Below are 23,641 nucleotides of genomic sequence, written 5' to 3'. Positions count from 1 at the left end.
GAAAAGGAAAAAACCCATGAAAGACAAACTCATTATAATAAAGTAAAGGATGACTGTGAGAACAGAAGAGCTGAGCTGGGATGTGAGCGCAGTGACCGGCAGCCTCTGATCTGTGTGTGCCAACCTGCACCCACTCCCATCGGAGATGTGAGCGCTCCTGTGGGATGGTAGATTAGGGGCTGGGATGTTGTTTCTGGGCTTTTCTTCAAAGTCCTGCTTTTGGATATCTGATGCTGAGAGCTGGACTTAAATGGACCAGAGGTTAACACAGTCTGTTCTTGACAAAATAAGGAGTGGCTGTAATGGTGTTACCATAAAAAACAAAACAAAAAACCCATTTTCTCCAGATGCAACAGTCAAATGTGTTTACTGTTTGGTAACAGCGCAGCCGAGAGTCCCTCACAAAATCCTGTCTTTACTGTCAATCTCCAGATTAGTGGCAAACAATCAAAAACATACAGCAAACAGTAAAAATGTATCCACGTTAAACATAAAAGGAGAACTTTGCTGATGATGACCTCACACAGTACAGGCGACATACTGAGTACAGCCATGTTTTCCTTTTAACCACGAGGACAGAAACAAAAGAAGAATGAAGAACGATACCAAGAGATCAGATCACAACAGTTTAGTGATTAAACAAAGTCAGGCTTATAACGACTGAGACAGCTACTATTCTGCAGTTTAGAAAACGTGAAAAGAAAGAGCGAGAATCCCGGCGAGCGAGCGTTGTGGAGGATGCATGAACACCAGGGTGGGCAGTTAAACTACCAGCGCTCAGTGTCGTGGCCCGGTCGACCGCCAGGGTTTACCTGACCGCTAGGCTCTCCTGCACCCCTGCAGTCATCCTCTACTTTGTCCCATTTACAGTTCTGCTTGGCGGACACAAGTTTGCTCTGTGTGTGTGTGTGTGTGTGTGTGCCGGTTTAATTAACTCTATATATAGATGATCCTCTCATACAAACATATAAATACACCACCGCTGCTACGCTCCACCACAGGAAGAGGCCTCGCCCCAGGGCTGACTGAGTCCTGTCGATGTTCACAGTCTCATAGAGTATGCAGGGTGGGCAGGCGAGAGATCTTCAATCTTTCTGTGAAGCATAGATTTAGACTTTTTTTTGTTGGTGATTTTGTTTTTTCAATTTTTTTCTTTGAACGGGTTTACAGGATTTCATATTTGTCGACGACAAAGGAGGTTTCTGAAGAGAATCTAACGGAGCTGTCGCCGTCTACGTGAGTCACTTTGGTAACCTGTGGACAGAGAAACATGAGTCTGTTAGCAGCAGCTACTCCGTCTATCACAGGGACGAACACACAGCACTGTGATCTGGATTTTAAGCTCACGCCACACTCTGTTGCCTCTTAAACATCCATTCAGCTTTTTGATCCACTGAAAACTTGGATTGTTTTGTTTCTTTAGTTACAAGCAAACAAAAACCACAGAGTGACTTTTTGGGGCAGGCTAATGTTAGCCAACAGCTAACGTTGGCTAACATTAGCCTGTTAGCTGATGGCTAATGTTAGCCAACAGCTAACATTGGCTAACATTAGCCTGTTAGCTATTAGCTAACATTAGCCCGTTAGCTGTTGGCTAATGTTAGCCAACAGCTAACGTTGGCTAACATTAGGCTGTTAGCTGTTGGCTAATGTTAGCCAACAGCTAACGTTGGCTAACATTAGGCTGTTAGCTGTTGGCTAATGTTAGCCAACAGCTAACGTTAGCCTGCCTTATTATGTAATAAAACAGTCTTAAGTGGACAACATGTGTTTTGTCCCAAATCCCAGGGCCACTCAGTCCCAGTTATTAATAATCTCTTCCACAGCGTCTTTTGTCCCATCTTCCTCCCCTCACCCCCACCCACTCGCGGCAGATGGCCACTGCTCCCTGAGCCCGGGTCTGCTGGAGGTTTCTTCCTGTTTGAAGGGAGTTTTCCCTTCCAACTGTCCAAGCGTTTGCTCACAGCACAGTGATTGTTGGGGTATTCTCCGTATTATTGTAGGCTCTTTACTTTAAAAGCACCCTGAGGTGACTTGTTCTTTGCTTCTATATAAATAAAACTGAATTATGAAGTTACTGACGTTTGTCACGTATTAAATTAAAGGCCGATTCACTTTAGAGAACCGAAGATCTTCTGTGAAAATGTGCTCCTCAGTTAAACAGAGCTTCTGTCCCTCACACTGAGACTCCATCATAAGCAACCCACCTGGATGTCGCAGTAGTTGCGCTTAGACACAAAGGACACGCTGACAGGAAAGAAGTCATTGGGCTGCCCAGCGACGCTGAATTCCAGGCTGCCCGTCTTGTTGTTGGCATCAATGACAGGTAGGCACCACTCGAGGATGTTTCGCCTGCTGTCGTGTTTGTACTCTCCATCCAGATCACCGATCACCGGAGCTCCCACTCCAGACCTGAGGAGCACCGGGAATGTCGGTCATACACAGGACTGACAGGGATGTAACAGAGTAACACAGTTTTCTTCTTATACACATTTCGTGAATAAGTACGTACGGTACAGGGATGCTGATGACCACGTCATTGAGCTCAAGGTTCTCCTCCTGCAGCTCATATTCAATGTTGACATCACAGCCAGTCCCACTCTCTGACGGCCAGCAGTTTACTGTGAGGAGGAAGAGTCGGTCGGGTTACAGTGAGGAGGAAGAGCCGGTCAGGTCGCAGTGAGGAGGAAGAGTCGGAGAGGTTGCAGTGAGGAGGAAGAGTCGGTCAGGTTGCAGTGAGGAGGAAGAGTCGGTCAGGTTGCAGTGAGGAGGAAGAGTCGGTCAGGTTGCAGTGAGGAGGAAGAGTCGGTCAGGTTGCAGTGAGGAGGAAGAGTCGGTCAGGTTGCAGTGAGGAGGAAGAGTCGGTCAGTGAGGAGGAAGAGTCGGTGAGGTTAGAGTGAGGAGGAAGAGTCGGTGAGGTTAGAGTGAGGAGGAAGAGTCGGTCAGTGAGGAGGAAGAGTCGGTCAGTGAGGAGGAAGAGTCGGTCAGGTTGCAGTGAGGAGGAAGAGTCGGTCGGGTTACAGTGAGGAGGAAGAGTCGGTCGGGTTGCAGTGAGGAGGAAGAGTCGGTCAGTGAGGAGGAAGAGTCGGTCAGTGAGGAGGAAGAGTCGGTCAGGTTGCAGTGAGGAGGAAGAGTCGGTCAGTGAGGAGGAAGAGTCGGTGAGGTTACAGTGAGGAGGAAGAGTCGGTCAGGTTGCAGTGAGGAGGAAGAGTCGGTCAGGTTGCAGTGAGGAGGAAGAGTCGGTGAGGTTACAGTGAGGAGGAAGAGTCGGTCAGTGAGGAGGAAGAGTCGGTCAGTGAGGAGGAAGAGTCGGTGAGGTTGCAGTGAGGAGGAAGAGTCGGTCAGGTTGCAGTGAGGAGGAAGAGTCGGTCGGGTTACAGTGAGGAGGAAGAGTCGGTCAGTGAGGAGGAAGAGTCGGTCAGGTTGCAGTGAGGAGGAAGAGTCAGTGAGGTTACAGTGAGGAGGAAGAGTCGGTCAGTGAGGAGGAAGAGTCGGTCAGTGAGGAGGAAGAGTCGGTCAGTGAGGAGGAAGAGTCGGTGAGGTTACAGTGAGGAGGAAGAGTCGGTCAGTGAGGAGGAAGAGTCGGTCAGTGAGGAGGAAGAGTCGGTGAGGTTGCAGTGAGGAGGAAGAGTCGGTCAGGTTGCAGTGAGGAGGAAGAGTCGGTGAGGTTACAGTGAGGAGGAAGAGCCGGTCAGTGAGGAGGAAGAGTCGGTCAGGTTACAGTGAGGAGGAAGAGCCGGTCAGTGAGGAGGAAGAGTCGGTCAGGTTGCAGTGAGGAGGAAGAGCCGGTCAGTGAGGAGGAAGAGTCGGTCAGGTTGCAGTGAGGAGGAAGAGTCGGTCAGTGAGGAGGAAGAGTCGGTCAGGTTGCAGTGAGGAGGAAGAGTCGGTCAGGTTGCAGTGAGGAGGAAGAGTCGGTCAGTGAGGAGGAAGAGTCGGTCAGTGAGGAGGAAGAGTCGGAGAGGTTGCAGTGAGGAGGAAGAGTCGGTCAGGTTGCAGTGAGGAGGAAGAGTCGGTCAGGTTGCAGTGAGTAGGAAGAGTCGGTCAGTGAGGAGGAAGAGTCGGTCAGTGAGGAGGAAGAGTCGGTCGGGTTACAGTGAGGAGGAAGAGTCGGTCGGGTTACAGTGAGGAGGAAGAGTCGGTCGGGTTACAGTGAGGAGGAAGAGTCGGTCGGGTTACAGTGAGGAGGAAGAGTCGGTCGGGTTACAGTGAGGAGGAAGAGTCGGTCGGGTTACAGTGAGGAGGAAGAGTCGGTCGGGTTGCAGTGAGGAGGAAGAGTCGGTCGGGTTACAGTGAGGAGGAAGAGTCGGTCGGGTTACAGTGAGGAGGAAGAGTCGGTCGGGTTACAGTGAGGAGGAAGAGTCGGTCAGTGAGGAGGAAGAGTCGGTGAGGTTACAGTGAGGAGGAAGAGTCGGTCAGTGACGAGGAAGAGTCGGTGAGGTTACAGTGAGGAGGAAGAGTCGGTCAGTGAGGAGGAAGAGTCGGTGAGGTTACAGTGAGGAGGAAGAGTCGGTGAGGTTACAGTGAGGAGGAAGAGTCGGTGAGGTTGCAGTGAGGAGGAAGAGTCGGTCAGTGAGGAGGAAGAGTCGGTCAGGTTGCAGTGAGGAGGAAGAGTCGGTCAGTGAGGAGGAAGAGTCGGTCAGTGAGGAGGAAGAGTCGGTCAGTGAGGAGGAAGAGTCGGTCAGTGAGGAGGAAGAGCCGGTCAGTGAGGAGGAAGAGTCGGTCAGGTTGCAGTGAGGAGGAAGAGTCGGTCAGGTTGCAGTGAGGAGGAAGAGCCGGTCAGTGAGGAGGAAGAGTCGGTCAGGTTGCAGTGAGGAGGAAGAGTCGGTCAGTGAGGAGGAAGAGTCGGTCAGGTTGCAGTGAGGAGGAAGAGTCGGTCAGTGAGGAGGAAGAGTCGGTCAGGTTGCAGTGAGGAGGAAGAGTCGGTCAGTGAGGAGGAAGAGTCGGTCAGGTTGCAGTGAGGAGGAAGAGTCGGTCAGTGAGGAGGAAGAGTCGGTCAGTGAGGAGGAAGAGTCGGTCAGGTTGCAGTGAGGAGGAAGAGTCGGTCAGGTTGCAGTGAGGAGGAAGAGTCGGTCAGGTTGCAGTGAGGAGGAAGAGTCGGTCAGTGAGGAGGAAGAGTCGGTCAGTGAGGAGGAAGAGTCGGTCAGGTTGCAGTGAGGAGGAAGAGTCGGTCAGTGAGGAGGAAGAGTCGGTCAGTGAGGAGGAAGAGTCGGTCAGGTTGCAGTGAGGAGGAAGAGTCGGTCAGTGAGGAGGAAGAGTCGGTCAGGTTGCAGTGAGGAGGAAGAGTCGGTCAGTGAGGAGGAAGAGTCGGTCAGGTTGCAGTGAGGAGGAAGAGTCGGTCAGTGAGGAGGAAGAGTCGGTCAGTGAGGAGGAAGAGTCGGTCAGTGAGGAGGAAGAGTCGGTCAGGTTGCAGTGAGGAGGAAGAGTCGGTCAGGTTGCAGTGAGGAGGAAGAGTCGGTCAGGTTGCAGTGAGGAGGAAGAGTCGGTCAGTGAGGAGGAAGAGTCGGTCAGTGAGGAGGAAGAGTCGGTCAGGTTGCAGTGAGGAGGAAGAGTCGGTCAGTGAGGAGGAAGAGTCGGTCAGGTTGCAGCACAATATTTACTGCAGTATTACAGCCATGCCAGTAATGATAATAATCTTCAACATTTCCCACACAGCCATCTAACATCAAGGCTCCCATTATCTAATGAAATCATTACGCAGCTACTCAGCTAACTAAATCACAGCGTGCTAGTTTAACTTCTTCACTGAGGATATGCGACGCTTGTATTTGTCATACATCAAGCGGAATAGCTCAGACTGGGCACACATGCAAGGCTAAACATCGTCTACAGATGCCATCCTGTGCTGTGGGAAACAAACATCACTACCACTGTCAGCGTGCTTTCTTAAAGAGGACAGGAGCTGCAGACATCAGCACGTACTGGTTAGAGGTATGAGGGACTCGTCTGTGGTTTGTAGTCTCCACTTCAGCACACCCACATCATTGTTAAGAGGGAAGGACTTCTCCGGGTTCTTCAGGCCAATCACAGACTCAGCTGTGAACAACTTCTTGTCCACATTAGGATGTGTCTAAGAAACAGAGGGCGAGACGTTTCAATAAAGATCTTTAACTGTCAAACATCACAGTAAAACAGCCTGGTCACTTTAAACAGACTCACTCAGAGGCTTACGCTCTTATTACTATTTCATTATTTCTCAACAAAGTAAAGAGCTTAAGTCTTTGGAATTGATTTGAAGAGGGACATTTGCATTTGCAAGCTGCTGTAAACCAAAAACATGCAGTCATCCAAACCTGAAAGGAATTTCTGTGTTTACCTGTCGACACTGCTGTGTCTGCCTTCATCTCATTGTTAACATCACACTGCTCACTCTGTGTTTTCTGAATGTGGGGTTATATCGCCACCTGCTGCTCTGGCATGCTCTTGACAGCGTTTAACATAGTTTGTGTGCTTTCACAGAAATATTTCTTAAAACATAATAATTATCTTTGTTTGTTGGATTGTGTTTGAGCCCCTGTAAGTAGGGGACCGTGTGTGATTATTCAACAGCTGAGCGTGTAAAATGAAAGCTGACCGTCTGGACTGAGAGTATATAGATTCATCATATAACTGTAGCTTCAACGTTCAGGTACACAGCTGAAATCCAAACGCACTTCAAAATTATGATTATGGTTAAAAACAAATGAAAATAAAACTGGGTTATGTGTTTAACATAACATACACAGTGTAGCACTGTCTGCTGCACACGCGTGTGTGTGTGTGATAAACCAACCTGCAGTTGCAATCCTTTGCCATCATTGTTATTGATAATCAGGCGGATGCGTCCATATTTGTCGTCTGTGACTCGGAGCGTCACCATACCCAGCACCTCCATGTTCTGTAGGCCGCCATCACGGCCGCAGGTCAATGTGATCTTCTCCTCCACACGCAGATGCACACTGCAGGCCAAATCACCCACACGCACTTTAAGAAAGCAGCACTGAGATGACCCTGTGACTGAATCTTAGCATGAAGCTGAAGTTACAGCAGTGAGACGCACGCACACATGAAACAGGAGATGTGTAACCATCCGTTTTCTTCACCTGGCTGTAAGCAGCCTGTTTGTGCGGCGTGCTGCACTGTTGGACACTTTGTTACAAATTAAAAAGCCTCACTTATGAAAATGTTACATTGTTACAATGTTAGAATTAAGTTATATTACAGTTATAACAATCATAACTTTAGGATCCACTGAGCGACATCTATGAGCCTGTTAACCGCACCCGGCACGCACCTGTCACGCACCTGTCACACTGTGGGTGTGTTTGTTTTGTGTCACTAACTGGGTGGTGCATTAAAGCAGGGGATTAATTAATGTACAGTTTTATAACTAGGTTAGGGCGCACTGATGCCAAGCTCGACCTGTAATGACATCATCCTTTATCCTTCTGGTATTTGACTTTAACAGGGAAACTTGTATATTTAAGGTAAAAGTATTGGATTGCCACAAATGAGAAGAATAAGTAAGTAAATGTGTCGTGATCACAGCTCAGATGTTGTCACTGCAGCCTGATGAAAACAGTCCCAGAGGAATACACAGCACTGAATGATGACGTACCTCTCCATGTTGACTGGTGGTGGCAGAGCTTTCGAAACATCGGATCCCCTCTTTCCTGTGGTGGGCATGATGGTTTCACCCTCAGACTTGAGCTTGTCAACAAAATTGTCCACCTCTTTCCCTTTAGCCCCCAGTTTCAGAGCCTTACTGGGTCCACTTGGTCTGAACAGAAACAAACACGATGTCCCGTCAGCCTGATCAGTCCACTGTCTGTGCAACCACAACAACATCTTCCCATACAAACTCGTTGTACCTGACTGGAGCCGCTGTGATCTTGGGCTTCTCTGGCTCGATGATGGTGTCTGTGATGATGGTCCCCGAGGACACACTGGTCATGCCAGCGCTGCCAAACCCGCCAAAAGCTGGCACCTTCTTCCCGGAGCGCTCAGCGTCCCTCCTGGCCTGCTGCAGTTCCTTGGCCTTCCTCCTCATCTCTGCCTTGGCCTCGCGCTCCTGAGTCTGTAGCATTACAAAAGAAAGTGAGCAGGGATCAGAAGAGCAGCGCTGATACAGTCACGACAGCTGACAGTCACTCTGAAGGAGGGAAAATATAAGACTGTTAAATTTTAAATACTGACAGTGCAGCTGTGCTGTCAACCCTGCGGGTTCATCACACTTTGCTTAACCTGTTCAGTGTGTACGTCTCATATCCTCCTTCATCTCCCTCCTTCTATTAAGCTTTGAAAATCATCACTAAACTCCAATCGTCCTTTTAAAAGACAAATAATAATTGTGTAATATAACTTTCCATGTGCTTCTTTCTAATTTGCCTGAATAATTCAACAGGAATCCAACGAGGTAGGCGGAGCCACATCTCACCTCCCTGACGGCGCGGAACACCTTCTCCTCGTGGGAGTCCATCTCTGTGAAGGTGCGGATCTGAGCCAAGTTGACGTTCTCTCTGTAGCCCAGTGCAACGATCTCATCGAAGGCGAAGATCAGGTCAAAACAGTGCTCCGATATTTCACTCTCCTCCAGCACACGACAGTACTCTGGGATCTGGAACAGAAGGGAGGAGCGATTCATTTAAACTAATGGATAAGGATACAACAAGGACACATTAGGCACCACTGTAGCCTCGTTCTCGCTGACAGACTTTACTAACACCATTAGAGTATTTAAAAGTAGAATGGGAGGCAGAGCCTTCAGTTTTCAGGCCCCTCTTCTGTGGAACCAGCTTCCAGTTTGGATTCAGGAGACAGACACTATCTCTACTTTTAAGATTAGGCTTCAAACTTTCCTTTTTGCTAAAGCATATAGTTAGGGCTGGACCAGGTGACCCTGAATCCTCCCTTAGTTATGCTGCAATAGATGTAGGCTGCCGGGGATTCCCATGATGCACTGGGTTTTTCCTTTCCAGTCACCTTTCTCACTCACTATGTGTTAACAGACCTCTCTGTATTGAATCATATCTGTTATTAACCTCTGTCTCTCTTCCACAGCATGTCTTTATCCTGTCTTCCTTCTCTCACCCCAACCAATCACAGCAGATGGCCCCGCCCCTCCCTGAGCCTGGTTCTGCTGGAGGTTTCTTCCTGTTAAAAGGGAGTTTTTCCTTCCCACTGTCGCCAAAGTGCTGCTCATAGGGGGTCATATGATTGTTGGGTTTTTCTCTGTATCTATGAAGCGCCTTGAGGCGACTTTTGTTGTGATTTGGAGCTATATAAATAAAATTGAATTGAATTTATTTACCCATTATTCCCAGAACCTAATCTTCGTTTGCACACCAGCTTCCATACAGATTAACTGGTATGAGGCACACGTGTACCATCTGCCCCACTTCTATCACCATCAACAACATGTGACTGAATACAACAAAGCATCAACTGGATTCACAATGAAAAACTGACATCTGTATGTAGACTTCCTTCTTACCGTGTCCTCACAGTTCGCAGCAGAGGATGCAAAAATGATATATGCCAACAGTGACATGTTTCCCACATGGATACTGGCTGGCCTATCAAACAGACAGCATCAGGGACGCAGGTGTTACAGCTGTTTCTCCTCATTGGAGACAGGGGCCTTTGTGCTGAACAACAACTGTAGGTAAACAAGGCCCACAGTGGCCTTTTAAACACAGTGATGAATAAGAGAATGTGGCGTAATGCTGTGTGTCCACAGGCAGTGCTTCCTGCACGGGAAGGAAACGTGGACTCACACTCAGAGCGCTTTTTCCTACACGTGTTGTTGCTAGGCTACAAAGACATCTTCAGTGTTTTGTCCTCTGCTGTTATTTAGTGTTTAGAGCTTCAGAGGAGCTTTGAGTCTCGTTATGCAGTAACACCGATTAGAGCAGCTGCTTGCTGAGGGCAGTTTTAACGTGAGGACTTCAATTTATTATTTTTTATTATTTTTGTTCCTGGTTTGTACATGCAGTGTTTTTAAAACTGTATTTTAAATGTTTATATTTTTTGCTGTTAAAGCCTGACTCTTAACATCTACTGCAATACAAACGTTGGTCGTGTTGCATTAACAGCCTAACACCGTTGACTTCATCACTTCAGTCAGCGTGAAGTTCAGTGGCCGTGTTCCCTAAAGGCTGGTAGCAAAAGCATCGCTCCACCTCACATTTCAACTTCTCGCACCTTAACATCATTTCAGTCATTAGATTTTTTTCTTTCTTCAACTTTCTTCCAACTACAACAAACTGGGAAAGCAACAAAGAGAAGTCTGTAATCTTTCTTTGCTTTCTTTTCAGCGGCCACCAGGGGGCGTCTCCAGGTAAACACTTAGCTGGTGAGTTTATGGGCTCGGTGACTGATTTTAGGCCATAATAGATAAAATATTGAGCCCATTATGTGAATATGAGTTATTTTGGGTGTGAGGATTACCCAACGTATGCTCATCGGCTAATGTTTGTGATTTACATGCTGCTAGCTAGTCATCTTTTTACAGTGAGATCACCCTTTGTTCATCACAGCTGGTTTCAAAGAAGCTGCATCCATCCTGTACACTTACTGTAACGCTCAGAACGTACAGGTTTTTACAGTGACACGTCTCTGCATTTATTCTTCTTTGTTACCGGTCACCTCGTCGGCAGGTCAGACAACATGTACTTAAATGCTCTTTGCAAACTGACGTCTATCCAAGCCTGCCTGTGTGCGCTTACCACACGGGAAAACAGTCTGAGTGTCTCCAGGTCCTCCAGGATGTTGCTGTTCTTGGTGGTGATGAGGACCATGTAGAGCTTCTCCAGCGGCTGGTACACATAGCGAACGCTGTCTGTTTCCACAAAGGTGTGCTGCTTGCCCGTGTTCATCAGTTTAGGAAACGCAGCTAGGAGACCCTCAATGCGTGTCCGGGTCATTTCCACAAACTGCCGCGATACGATGGCCTTGCCGGCCTTGGTGCACACCGCCGCTGCCAACAGCACCTGAGGGGTACAGAGGACTACTTTAGTTTCCCACAGACCTGAAGTATTACAACTAAAGATGCAGTAATCGGACCAACATCTATGCTCATAATAACAACAGGTCAGCAAATGTCAACATTCAATATTTTTTTTCATGTAATATTTTCTTCTTTTATTCCAAAGAAACAAGAAAAAACTAAACAACAAAAAACCCAGAACTGTTTACACTACTGCAGATCTTCATCACACTTACTGAGGATTCATTCATCAGCAGGAAATCTACAACATAGGTACACTGTGACTGCAAACTACTTGGAAACCCTACATCTTAACCTGATGTGCTCCTGCCTAAAAATGTAACACCACGTCACGTTGACACAGCCAGAAACAGCTGTGACTGTTCAATACCACCGATCCCTCCTGTGAATTTCTGCTAGTTTTTGCTGCAGTCTTTGATTTGATTTATCAATCATCATCTACATATAAGGAATAATAATCATAGTAAATAAGAACACACATTTCACCAAATTACAGGAGGAAGATTGACAAAACTATCAGAGTGAACATGAGGAAATGCACAAAGAAGTGGAAAAGCTTCACATTGAAGAGTGGAGACTCAGAGCAAAAAGTCTTATTTGCTTTCGTCATAGGCGACACTGCATATGAAACCCAGGAAACGAGCACAATGTAATTAGCAGATAATGCACCAGCACACAAATGCCGATAAGATTGGCCACTTGCATAGGTTACATCGTTGGCTCTTCAAATATCCACTGTAGAAGTCTAAGTCAGCCATTAGCCAATGCTAGCCTGATGTGGCCTACACTCAGGTAGGACCATATCAGCTGATTCTGATATTTAGCCGATACAGTGAAGTCAGAAAAACCAGACAAGAGTACTTGTCGTTTGATATATTGGTGCTCTCCTGATTACACACGGCTGTAGTTGTTTGATGACGTTACTAAATGCACATGAACTGTTTGCCTTTCTCTTAGGTGAGCGTGTCTTACTGGTGCAGATGTTAGCACAATGGAAAACGATCTTATAAAAGAATCAGGGGTCGTTTAATATAATGAGTATAACAATGGTTGACATAAACGGACGCTTTACGTGGCTGTGCTAAATGAATGGAGGAACTGCACTGATTACACGTTGACAATAGAAATGGAAGACCCGATCGCACCGACGTGAACTCGATAAAGACGCGCAGCAACTTTGGTTATCGAAGTCATCGACACTAGCTAACTATAATAACACAGTTGTACGTATAGTTGGGGTACGTCGCAGAGCCGGGTCGGTTTAACCTGGCTTATTACAATCTGACAGAAGGCAGTGGTTGCACGGATCCGGCTACTGACAGGAGACAACTAGCGCTAGCCCGCAAAGCTAGTTCACGTCAGCACGGACTGCACAGCTAAAGCGCTTCACTCAGGTGAAATTCAACTTTGACGACTCATTTACTCGATTTTAGCACCTGAACATGTCGCTATCACTGTGGCTCCGATAAAAAAAAGCACCGTTTATTAGTTGTCTTCTTTCCTTCATGAGGGGGGAGAAGCTAGTTTGCTCATAACTAGCTTTAGCTACTAGCCAATGTTATGATAGCCGCTAGGCCCGATAAAAGGCAGGGAAATAATGGTCACTTTCGACTGTCACTCACCATTGTGGTCTCTCTCTACGGCACGACGGTCGTCAGTCTCTCACGTTTCTTGCTTTGGTGATTCCTCGTCCCTCTGGAATAGCAAGGTGCGAATATACAGCTGACTTCCAGTTGTGTGATTGTTAGCTAGTTAGCGTCAATATGGCAGCAGCACAGAGCCACGTCTCCACCGGAAGAGCCGCGCTGGATCAGCCCACCGTGGAAACCAATGACGTGGGCCCTCAAATGTTGGCCTTGTTGCATAAAGAAGTTACTCAGATTACTTCCACCGGCGTTTCTTCTTCTTCTTTAGACTTCTGACTACTGACCACAAATTACCTCCACGCGATTACTTTTAACGTTTATCAGCGTATCAATAACCTGGCAAACATAAATATTATTCAGAGAGGTGGTCAGAGTAGTTCTGAGTGATAGCATTTCACGTCTGATGGGGCTGGTCTCCGGATGAAAATGTCTTCACCCACAGAGCACACAGGGGGTCGTGTAAAAAGAATGATATGCTACAGTCCTCACAGTGCAGGCAGCGCTCTCCACCACCATCGTCAAAACACTAACCCTATCCCATCTGTGTATCCGTGATGTGAACTAACGATGGGTGAGCTGTGAGGAATGTAACTAACATGTTGCACTTTAACAAAGTCAGATATATTATGGAATTTCATTTTGTCTTTTAAGTTTAAGTTACAAAAATGTTGAATTCTGTTTATTATTATTATTATTATTATCAAAGAAAGAAAAGTAAACATTAACTCCAACAATCCATCCTTCTGCTTATCCAGTTCCACGACTAGCTGGAGCTTATTCCAGTTCAATCAATTTCCAACTTCCTGTTAGCAGGTGTGACTGTGCATGGACAATAAAGAGTTATCTAATTAAACTAACCTGTGCATGTCTTTGGACTGTGGGATTAATGCCCAGACAGAAGATTAATTACTGAAGATAATTAATAAATTATTAAACATATAGAAGAAGAAAATTGCCTTGCATTAGCATGTTTTATTTGGTTAATATTAACATAATAATATTCACTTAAATTTTATATTAATTAGTATGTTAATATTTTGATCACGTAGTCAAAAGAATACAGACTTCTTTATTTGCATGGGGGATGAGTGTAGCAGGAAATATTTTAGTTTATGGAAAATAATGGGTTTGATAGCTTATAGATGAGGTAGAACATTTTAAGCAGACAGTTTGAGCATCCATCCATTCAGGGTCGCTGGAGTCTATCCCAGCTGTCATAGGGCGAGAGGCGGGGTACACCCTTGACAGGTCGCCAGTCTGTCGCAGGGCTAAAACACAGACAACCATTCACTCCCACATTCACAGCTAGTGGCAATTTGGATTATCCAATTAACCTATCCCCACAAGCTGCATGTCTTTGGACTGTGGGAGGAAGCCGGAGTACCCGGAGGGAACCCACACAAACACGGGGAGAACATGCAAACTCCACACAGAAAGACCTGATGGTGGAATTGAACTCAGGACCTTCTTGCTGTGCGGCAACAGTAACCACCGTGCTGCAGTTTGAGCACAGTATTTTTTATTTAATGTAAATGCACACGTAAGCAAGATGCTGGTGGCAGGAACACTTTAAGATATTCAGAATGTTCTTAGGGACATAAATCCAACACTCATATGGGAATACTGTTTACATGTTTGTATATTAGTGCCTGTGGCTCGGGCGGTAGAGCCGGTCCTCTACTAGTCAGAAGGTTGGTAGTTTGATCCTTGCCTGCTCTTTTCTCCAGTCTGCATACTTGAGTATGTTTGGACGTCATACTGCTGTCTGATTGCGTCACTGGAGTGTGAACACATCGATGCGTCTTTCACCCAGGGGGAGGGGGAAAATGGTTCTCATTTTAGACCCCTAGCATAAAAAACTACACACGTCACAGTGTTGCAGTAACTTATTTAGGTCACTAGGTGTCGCCATTAAACAAAGGGAAGAGGAACACGCGCGATCCTGTATTTATCTCACTGCGGAGGATGTTGGTTTTTTCAAGCAACAGATATTTCACTGTTCCGTTAAATTATACAGTAACAATGTAAGAATATGCGTGTAATACATTTACTCCCAGTCCTGCCTCCGACATTGTGAATCCACTGACTCACTGGATAAGCCTACAGGTGTAGTTGGTATAAAAGTCCAAAGTTGACAGACAGGTTTTATGGCCACGTCGTCAGATCACAAAAACATGACACAAGACGTCAACTTTTAAAGTAATCATTCTAATACTACTGGCAGCCGGAAGTCAATTATTGCGCTTTCCCTTCTTAATCAATAACAATTTTGTTTCTTTTAAACTTCCAACACAGTCACACTTGAAGTCGTGGATGTGAGCACCCACGCCCGCAGAAGCAGAAAGGACAGGCGGGACCAGGAAATGACCTCTAGCCGGTCCGATGACATCACAGCCACCACGCTCATTCATACGCGGAGCTGTTTGAGACGAGTGCTCGGAGTTCATCCAGGAGTTTAGGTGTCTCTAATAGTCTCTGTGTCCAGAAAAACACGCTGCTGATTCGTGCAACACCGGCGGAGTCAACCGAACCACCGACATGTCGGAAGAAGCTAGTTCTCCGGTAGGTTTTCTTCACTGTTCTGTCAGGTTTTCCCGGTGGACTTGCTGCTCGTTTAGCGTTCACGCGTTGTGTGTAAATTTCGTCATCACGTAGGGCTCGTTGATTGGCTGACGTTTGTGCTTGTCTGCGGATTCTGCTCTCTATTGGACAGGGGGCGGTGTCAAACGTGACAGACAGTAGCTGTAAAAAGCTAATAGTTAAGATCAGCGCTGGTTAGAAGCAGGCCGCCAAACAGAGTGATGACACCGAAACACTGAACGCTAACCGTACAGGCTGCGTGCTTGTTCATTTGCTAACGATAGAGTTCAGCGTGTTAGCTACTGACACCGAAAACCCACCGCCACTGTTTCCCCTCTCAGACTGAAGTAACTCAGAGACTGATACTGAGTAACTTAAGCTAGCTGTTTAGCTTTTATATTCCCCCCTCGTGAAATGGGCAGCACTGCCTCAGAGTTACGTTGATAAACTTGGAGGTGAACGCACTTAAAAGTTCAGCATTTTATTAAAATGACACTTAGCTATTATGTCACCGGTGCCGAATGGATGTTTGCCACCTGCTAACATCGGCTACACGATAACAGGCATGTTTATAAAGGCGCTGAGTAAACATGCCAAATTAATCGATTTTTGGATGCAGTTTTCGGACAGACGGCTGGAAATTCAGTCTTTTTTTTCACCCTTCGTAATACCCAGAGTTATGTCTGAGACGTGCACGGGTCAGGTGAAAAATAAATGAGTAAAAAGAAAGAAAATGTTACAAATAATATTTTAACGATGTAATCTGCATGTAGCGCGTACAGAAATTAGTGAATTATCAGTTATTTTAATTAATAATTAAAACGTGTATAATAAGTAATCTAGTCAAAAAACAAACAGTCAAATCAAACATCTGGTGCTGTTGAAGATTATCATTTATTTTTATTAAACAGCATTTTTAGTTTTAAACTACAGCATATTAGCAAATACGGAAATACTGTGAGTATTACTTTGTTTTACTCGGCCACTGCTATTAAACTGTAGGCCAAGTCTGACCAGGATCACAAGGAAATAAAGACTTCCAGTGACGCGTTTAAGATCAGTCTTTACTCTGAGCAGTGTTTGTATCTTTCAGCCGTGTGTGTCCCTGATTAAAAACAGCCAGCTGTGTTATCTGGATATTTCTGTAACTGTGTTTGAAGAGGAACGTTTCCACCCACACTCTTCCCTGTGACCACACCCTGTAACCAGGACCCTCCTAAACTGCCTTTTGTAACGGACTCATTGAAAAGACACACTTATCTGTGGGAACCAGAGAGGTGGAGGTCCTTAGTGGGGGAGGAGTCAGCTGGGTCCAGTAAGAAAGGACACTGTTTAGTATCAAGAGGCTATATGACCTCAGCAAAGCTCCTTACCAGGACGCAGCAGTCAGTCCCAGACACACAGCGCACACAATAGCCTCTACAGTGCAGAAGCTCAGTGTGGATCATGGAGGAAGGACCTTACAAGTACATCAGGGTGAGGCCAGCAGAGAGGGGTCATTCATTCGTACTTAAAGTCAGAAACTGTGTTGTGCTGATTGAACACATGAGGAATACATCTTGGAAGCGAGCGAGCGTTTGTAAAATCTTGTGGCTGATCTGGTTTTATGTTCCGACAGGATGGAAACGGCAAAGTTAGCCGAGTCATTCGAGTGGGAACCCGCAAGAGCCAGGTGAGTGTGACATTATTATCCAATCAGGAGCTTCAAATTCAGGCAGCTTTGACTCTAATGTAAAGCTGAACTTACAGATCCTCGAGTGTCGGCTGTGAATTATCTGATTTGAAAGCGTCTGGACTTCCTTTCCACAGAGATAATCCTGCCTGACGAGTGTGTTTTTATGATAACTGTCATCTGCTCTGTGCTGCTGATTTAATAAGTGTGAATGCAACGAGTTGATCTTCTGTTGCAGCTGGCTCGCATCCAGACGGACAGCGTGGCCGAAACGTTGAAGGAGCTGTACCCTGACATCCACTTAGAGATCGGTAAGAAGGCAGCGCCTCTGTGCAGCGTCTGTAGCTCTGGCTCCATGTTTCTATTCCCGATCAGAGTGAATGGATCACACACATGTTCTTACAGCTTAAGTCTTAAAAGTGAGTCAGAATCTGTCCACGCTGTCACGCCATCCTCACCGCACTGAACACACTGACGTTTGTGTGTTTGTTCAAAGCAGCTGGTGACCTCGTGTTTCCAGAAAAACCTCACTGAACGTGAGCAGCAGTCCGACTGTTCCTGCGCCTCGTAGCCACAGATGGAAACTAAAAGCCAGGAATTATTGAACAAAGTAAATCCATCATATTACATAGAAGCAGTGATTTTGAATATATCGTCCTATTAAAAGGCGGCGTGCACTGATAGTGATTTTGATTGGCCCAGAATATTACCATGTTTAAATGCCAGTTTTATTCTTCTGTTTTAATTCTGATTAAAATAAAAAGGAATTGTAACTTTTTAGAAAACAGTAACTAAAAGGTAAAAGAGTATTTCAGTGTTTGCAGACAGTCACTCTCATGTTCAGTACTTTCTCCTGGGTTTTTCTTTTTCTGGAGACTCAACCAACACAAAACAGGTGCAGCAGTCTTTATATGGATCTGCACATTTAATCGATACCACCACCTGTAAGTCTGCTACCAAATTTAGCAACGCTACTTTTTCTGTTTTCCACCCTCCCACTGCAAGAAGTCCGCATTAAAGCTGTTCAGCAGGAACAAAACGGCTTCACATGATGTCCAAATATCGCACAAATGCTGCTTAGTGCTCACAGATCCCTGTCAGGAGGGAGAGCCAGTACTTTCAGGTTTTTGATGCTCAGAAAAAAGTTCTCAAATTTGAGGATTTGAAACCTAAAAGCTAAATTACCAACAGCACCATTGTGCAGACAAACAGGATTAATGGTAACATTTTGTGTCTTTACATTTGTTACTAGTTTCCAGTCCGTTGACGGTGCGTTCACTGCCCTTCTTACAGGGTGGGAAAAGTGCAGCATGAGTTACTGTCGGCTCGTCTCATGATCTAATCTTTTGTGTTCCAGTTGCCATGTCAACAACAGGAGACAAAATCCTCGATACTGCTCTGTCAAAGGTAAGGCTTTCAGGAAGTGTCACGGACACGACTGCTGCCACCTACAGTCCTGTCAGCGCTGAGGTCGCTGCTCCATGAGCAACAGTGCAGACCAAACATGGAGTTATGACTTGTGCTCATCCCAGGAAGAAAAAAGAGGTTCTTGATAAATGTGAAGCAGTTAATGGGAATCTGTCTCCTGCAGATTGGTGAGAAGAGCTTGTTCACCAAAGAGCTGGAGAACGCCCTGGAGAGGAATGAGTAAGTGTGACCTCTGACACTGCTTCACACTTCCTTCCTATTTCCTCTTCTTCAGAAGCCCTCAGCTCGAATAGTCACTCAGCAGCCTGTAAAATGTGCACATTTCAATGGTTAAAAGAAGAAGCAGCCTGATACCAGTGTAGGAACCTGCTAGTGTCAAGAGTTTTGCAACAGAAAACACAGAGAAGCTGTGTGGTGTTAGTCACAGGAACATGCAGACTGTGATAGGAGCCTCAGATGTAGCAGGTGGGCTCTGGTTAATTGTGGAGCTCATACATGCGAGTGCGTATCCTGTGTGTGCTGCAGGGTCGACCTGGTTGTTCACTCCCTCAAAGACCTTCCCACCACTCTGCCCCCGGGGTTCACCATCGGAGCCGTGCTGAAGTGAGTCCCTCACACACTTCTGACTCTTACACTTACTTTGGATGCATTTACTCGTTTCAGAACCATTTCAGGACACCCGGCACCTCGTGGTCTTCACACGGGTAATCGATGACGTTCTGCTCTTAGATAACCTTTTATGACTCCAAGGGTCCACGTCATGCTTTTGATTCAGGGTGAAGGGTGTAGTGCAAGGGGCCCAATCCCAGCCTTCGAGAGCTACTGTCCTGCAGCTTGTAGATGCATGCATACTCAGCACAGCCGCATCAAATAGTTTGATAACAAGCCATTCATTAGATTGAGGTGTGTCAGAACAAAGATGCATCTGCAGGACGGTAACTCGGGGACTGGGCACCCTGGTGTAGTGTGTGCAGTTACATTGTGCCAGTTTAAAATTGATGAAAAACAAGTTATTTCGAGGATTAGGATTAGTACCAAAGGGGCCACGCAGTGTGCGGAGCACCAGCTCGTCCTTTGTTGGGACAATAAGTCAAATAATGGTTGGGGTCATAGATCGTTGCAGCATCGTTGTCATCTGTGCGTCTTACAGGAGAGAAAACCCCCACGATGCAGTGGTCCTACACCCGAGCCATGCAGGGAAGACTCTGGACACGCTGCCCGAGAACAGGTGCAGTCAGAGGGACCTCGTCGATGCGTTCTTATATCTGCTCACTCTTTCTCACGTCTAACACTCGACTTGGTTTGTGCAGTGTGATTGGCACCAGCTCGCTGCGCCGAGCCGCTCAGCTGAAGAAGAGATTCCCCCACCTGGACTTCAAAGACATCGTATCCTTCTGAGAGCAGCCGCACTGTTCCTGTTCATCAGCTGTTTGCACAGAGGAAACCAGCTCCACATACACACAACACTCAACACCACGATGGCTCATTAGGACAATAATTACCTGGATGTTGCTACACCACAAGCAGCCATAATCCTCTGGGTAAATGATCATTTTCTCATGCGTGGTTACTGTGATACTGTTTTATCACAGCAGCTGGAGTGCAGGTCACAAACACTCAGTCGGGCTGAACAAGCACACACAGAGGGCCAAGCTAGCGGCTGACATCAGCTGATGTTTAGGAAATATATCCGACTGCTAACAGTCCCAAACTGTGTTGATGATGATGATGATGATGGCCATTATCCAGTGGGCTTTGAGTGGGCAGTTTCTGGGTTTGGTGGGCTTTTCCTGAGCTGCAGTGTTCAGCGTGGGAACCTGAATACACGGCTGAAGAAGCTGGATGAGAAGAACGACTTTGCCGCCATTATCCTGGCCGCCGCCGGCCTCAGGAGGATGGGCTGGGAACGCCGCATCAGCCAGGTACCCTGTGTGCTCATATGACGCCTGTGGGTGGCACTTCTAGTCTGACAGTGTGATTCTTCCCCCTGGTAGATCCTGGAGCCCGAAGACTGCATGTATGCTGTGGGACAGGTAGGACCTGCCGAGTGGAACGGTCAGGAATCCACAGGACGGTGGTTGTTCACGGCTCCCAGTAAGCTGCATGTGTGTGTTTCAGGGGGCCCTGGCAGTGGAGGTCCGGGCCAGAGATGCAGACATCCTAGAGATGGTGTCCATCCTTCATGACCCCGACACTGTGCTGCGCTGCATAGCTGAAAGAGCCTTCCTCAGACGCCTGGTACACACACACACACACTTGTGTTCATTTTGTGTGAGTCTGTGATGATGATCTATCATTTATTTGTGTGTTATTTTTGCAGGAGGGTGGCTGTAGTGTCCCCGTGGCCGTGCACACCCAAGTGAAGGACTCCCAGGTGAGAGTGTTAGTGCCTGTGGCTCAGCGCTGTTAGACATCCTGCTCTTGTTAGCTACAGATGTACACACTTTATCTGCTGTGTCTCAACAACAGACTATTGGCACCAAGTGACAAACACTCATATTTTATGCTAATGGCCACAAGTATCACAACAGTATCAGTAATAAATGGTCTGTATTTATATAGCGCTTTACTAGTCCCTAAGGACTCCAAAGAGCTTTACACATCCAGTCATCCACACACACTGGTGATGCAGCTACATTGTAGCCGCACTGACAGAGGCGAGGCTGCCGGACACTGGCGCCACCGGGCCCTCTGACCACCACCAGTAGGCAACGGGTGAAGTGTCTTGCCCAAGGACACAACGACCGAGACTGTCCAAGCTGGGGCTCGAACCAGCAACCTTCCGATTACAAGACGAACTCCCAACTCTTGAGCCACGATCGCCCCAAATACAGAAGTGATGATACCAAACAGCGTAACAGTGTGTGCTGTGGCTCCTGCTCAGCTTAACTCATCAATAAAGCTGCTCTGTTGTATCTGCTGTGGCTTCAGTGTTTCAGGGTCTGTTGATGCAGTGGCGTGCTTCACAGCTGATGGGCGCTGCGTGCTTCACAGCTGATGGGCGCTGCGTGCGTCACAGCTGATGGGCGCTGCGTGCGTCACAGCTGATGGGCGCTGCGTGCGTCACAGCTGATGGGCGCTGCGTGCGTCACAGCTGATGGGCGCTGCGTGCGTCACAGCTGATGGGCGCTGCGTGCGTCACAGCTGATGGGCACTGCGTGCTGGGCCTCAGCAGGCTTCTGCAAGACGACTGAACTATAAATGCAGGGATACGATAATCAGAAGTTTACCTGTGACTGATCAATATCCTTAAATCATTAGCAGTGCATGAGTATGGAGACAAACCAAGTCCTGTTTGATTCTGCGGCCCGCTCTGATCTGATCTTAAAAGCTTGTCTGAACGTGTGAGTAACCCGGAGACATCCTGTGTTTCCAGCTGTACCTGACGGGGGCGGTGTACAGTCTGGATGGCTCAAACAGCCTGAAGGAAACCATGCAGGTCAGCATCGCTGTGGGGAGCCAGGTAAGAGCTGCGTGTTTCTGCCACGTTACCGTCGTTGCACGTAGGAACCTGTTGTCATAGTAACGTGCGTTTCTGCCACAGAGCTCAGAAAAGGTGGACGAGCAGGTCCAGCGAGTGGGAGTCACGGCCAACAGGATCCCAGGTGGCGTCCAGGACGAGGCCGAGAAGCTCGGCGTCGACCTGGCCGACTTACTGCTCAGCAAAGGAGCCAAGGAGATCCTGACGGTGGCCCGGCAACTCAACGACGCCAGATAGGTGTTCCTGGCTGACGGCGGGGCTCCAGAGCGTGCAGGCGGTCGCCACCTGAGCTCCATCTGATGTTGATGTGCTGACTGTTTGCTGCGTGAGGTCAGGACCTGTGCTCAGGGTCATTATTATCCGCTCGCTGAGAGTCCCCGCTGTCTCGGTTCCTGTGTTCTCACGCAGAGAACCTCGTGGAACCTGAGCCACGTTCAGGAAGAAACACACAGTGGCCTTCAGACATTGTTGTCAACACTTAACAGCCTTTAATCATTTGTTCCCAAAGCTCAGACGCTTCATCTGCTGTCGTCGCTCACTGCATCTTCTCGTCTCGATGGTGACGAGCGCTGTTCGTTAAGGCGGACTGTCTGCAAAATTCACGCTTATGTTCACTCACTCATTTGTTGCCATCACGACAGAAGAGGTGACAGCTGTGGAGCGAGCTCATCAGCATATTTGATCCACACACGGGGCTTCATGGAGCGACCTTTGATGCCTTTAACATTCGCAGTAATGCACATGTGTGGGTTTAATATGACTGCAGCTCTGATTCTTCATGCACTGTTGTCTCTTGTAGTGCTTTGCTGGCACAGGGATGCACTGATATCCATGCTTACTGATGTGTGTCAGAGATTTATGTTTTCTCACATTAGTCGACGTTCAGCGATGATGCAGAGCTGTAAGTTGAAGGAAGCTTCCTGTACGAGCTCTCAGACCCGTGCCTCCCTGCTGGAGGCCGATGATGAGGATGAACTGTGAGCTTCGCTCCTGTGAGCGCTGCTGGTGACTCCCCGAAGCTGGACACGCATCATCAACAAGAAAACCATACGTGATTAGAAAAGTTCCCAGTTTCTGTAACGATGAAGACTCACGCTGTGGTGACGACCTTCGTCCTGTTACGCTGTTCTGACTTATATTTGTGGATCATTATGTAATATTGACAGTAGATGGATGATTAGAGCACCTGTTATATTTATGGAGTCCGTCACCATCACTCAGCACACACAAGGTTTTACTGGTCAGGACTCATCAGCTCACAGACGTCAGGTTAGCGGCACATAAAGGTTGACGCTGCAACATGCTGTAACCCCCCCCCATATATCACAATGTGTTAATGATTTTACAGTGATTAAGTATTATCTCATGTTGCCTACAAACTGCACACCTGCCTTACACGCAGCAGTCTTCAGTCTGCATCATATGTCCAGTGTTCATGGATAAATATGTTAAAAAACCTCCTGAGCCAACGAGAGGTCACGTCAGCCATATCTGTTTCCAGCTTTAACTTCTTTATAACATAGAACATGTTGTACTCTGTAATCTTCCACAGCGCCGACTGTTCAAAACAAAAGGTCGTCAAGAAGCAATAAAGTTACTGTGCTGTGAAAAAGTATTTGCTCCTTATTTTATCATGCATATTTCAGATCATCAGGTACGCTTTAATATTAGACAATGATAACTCGAGGAACTGCAAATGTTACTTTATTAATGGGGAAAAGTAACGAGTTCAGTGTTATCAGCCACGACCAGGTCTTACTAATGTCTCACGGGAAAGGTGACGACCTCAGAGCGGCGTGCTGCGGCCCGATCGAAAGAAACAGGATCACGATGACTGACATCAGTCTGAC

The 23,641-nt window shown here is 47.1% G+C and overlaps 2 protein-coding genes across 3 annotated transcripts; one reads left to right on the top strand and one right to left on the bottom strand.

Moving 5' to 3' along the window:
* Nucleotides 1–583: 583 nt before the first annotated feature.
* arcn1b (archain 1b) lies at nt 584–12,814 on the bottom strand. Its single transcript, XM_087841199.1, has 10 exons — nt 12,607–12,814; nt 10,704–10,967; nt 8,414–8,593; nt 7,848–8,053; nt 7,595–7,756; nt 6,770–6,935; nt 5,920–6,067; nt 2,513–2,621; nt 2,208–2,412; nt 584–1,254 (listed from the first exon to the last, which is right to left on the bottom strand). Exons 1-10 carry the CDS (start codon nt 12,607–12,609, stop codon nt 1,165–1,167), a joined length of 1,533 nt encoding a protein of 510 aa, XP_087697325.1. The 5' UTR covers nt 12,610–12,814; the 3' UTR covers nt 584–1,164.
* LOC102780381 (porphobilinogen deaminase-like) lies at nt 12,282–23,393 on the top strand. Of its 2 annotated transcripts, XM_087841210.1 has the most exons (15): nt 12,282–12,378; nt 14,926–15,192; nt 16,829–16,882; nt 17,121–17,193; nt 18,240–18,289; nt 18,474–18,529; nt 18,836–18,913; nt 19,461–19,538; nt 19,621–19,696; nt 20,119–20,232; nt 20,305–20,343; nt 20,429–20,548; nt 20,631–20,684; nt 21,687–21,773; nt 21,855–23,393. In XM_087841210.1, the coding sequence occupies exons 2-15, from the start codon at nt 15,169–15,171 to the stop codon at nt 22,026–22,028; spliced, it is 1,077 nt and encodes a 358-aa protein (XP_087697336.1). In that variant the 5' UTR covers nt 12,282–12,378; nt 14,926–15,168; the 3' UTR covers nt 22,029–23,393. The 2 variants fall into 2 exon arrangements, with proteins under 2 accessions (XP_087697336.1, XP_087697334.1); XM_087841208.1 differs by lacking the exons at nt 12,282–12,378; nt 14,926–15,192 and adding an exon at nt 16,270–16,686.
* The last annotated feature ends 248 nt before the right edge of the window (nt 23,394–23,641 follow it).

Source organism: Neolamprologus brichardi, chromosome 1, assembly GCF_056152115.1.
Source record: "Neolamprologus brichardi isolate AB-2024 chromosome 1, ASM5615211v1, whole genome shotgun sequence".
Classification (NCBI taxonomy): Eukaryota; Metazoa; Chordata; class Actinopteri; order Cichliformes; family Cichlidae; genus Neolamprologus; species Neolamprologus brichardi.
This window is presented reverse-complemented; position numbering and strand designations above follow the sequence as displayed.

Coding starts and splice junctions, on each gene's coding strand:
- LOC102780381 (XM_087841208.1), top strand. CDS start 16,657: ATGGAGGAAGGACCTTACAAGTACATCAGG. Junction 18,290..18,473: donor TCGATACTGCTCTGTCAAAG/GTAAGGCTTTCA, acceptor TGTCTCCTGCAG/ATTGGTGAGAAGAGCTTGTT. Junction 20,344..20,428: donor GCATGTATGCTGTGGGACAG/GTAGGACCTGCC, acceptor TGTGTGTTTCAG/GGGGCCCTGGCAGTGGAGGT.
- arcn1b (XM_087841199.1), bottom strand. Junction 8,594..10,703: donor TCAGACTGTTTTCCCGTGTG/GTAAGCGCACAC, acceptor CTTCTGTTCCAG/ATCCCAGAGTACTGTCGTGT. Junction 6,068..6,769: donor GCAAAGGATTGCAACTGCAG/GTTGGTTTATCA, acceptor TCTGTTTCTTAG/ACACATCCTAATGTGGACAA.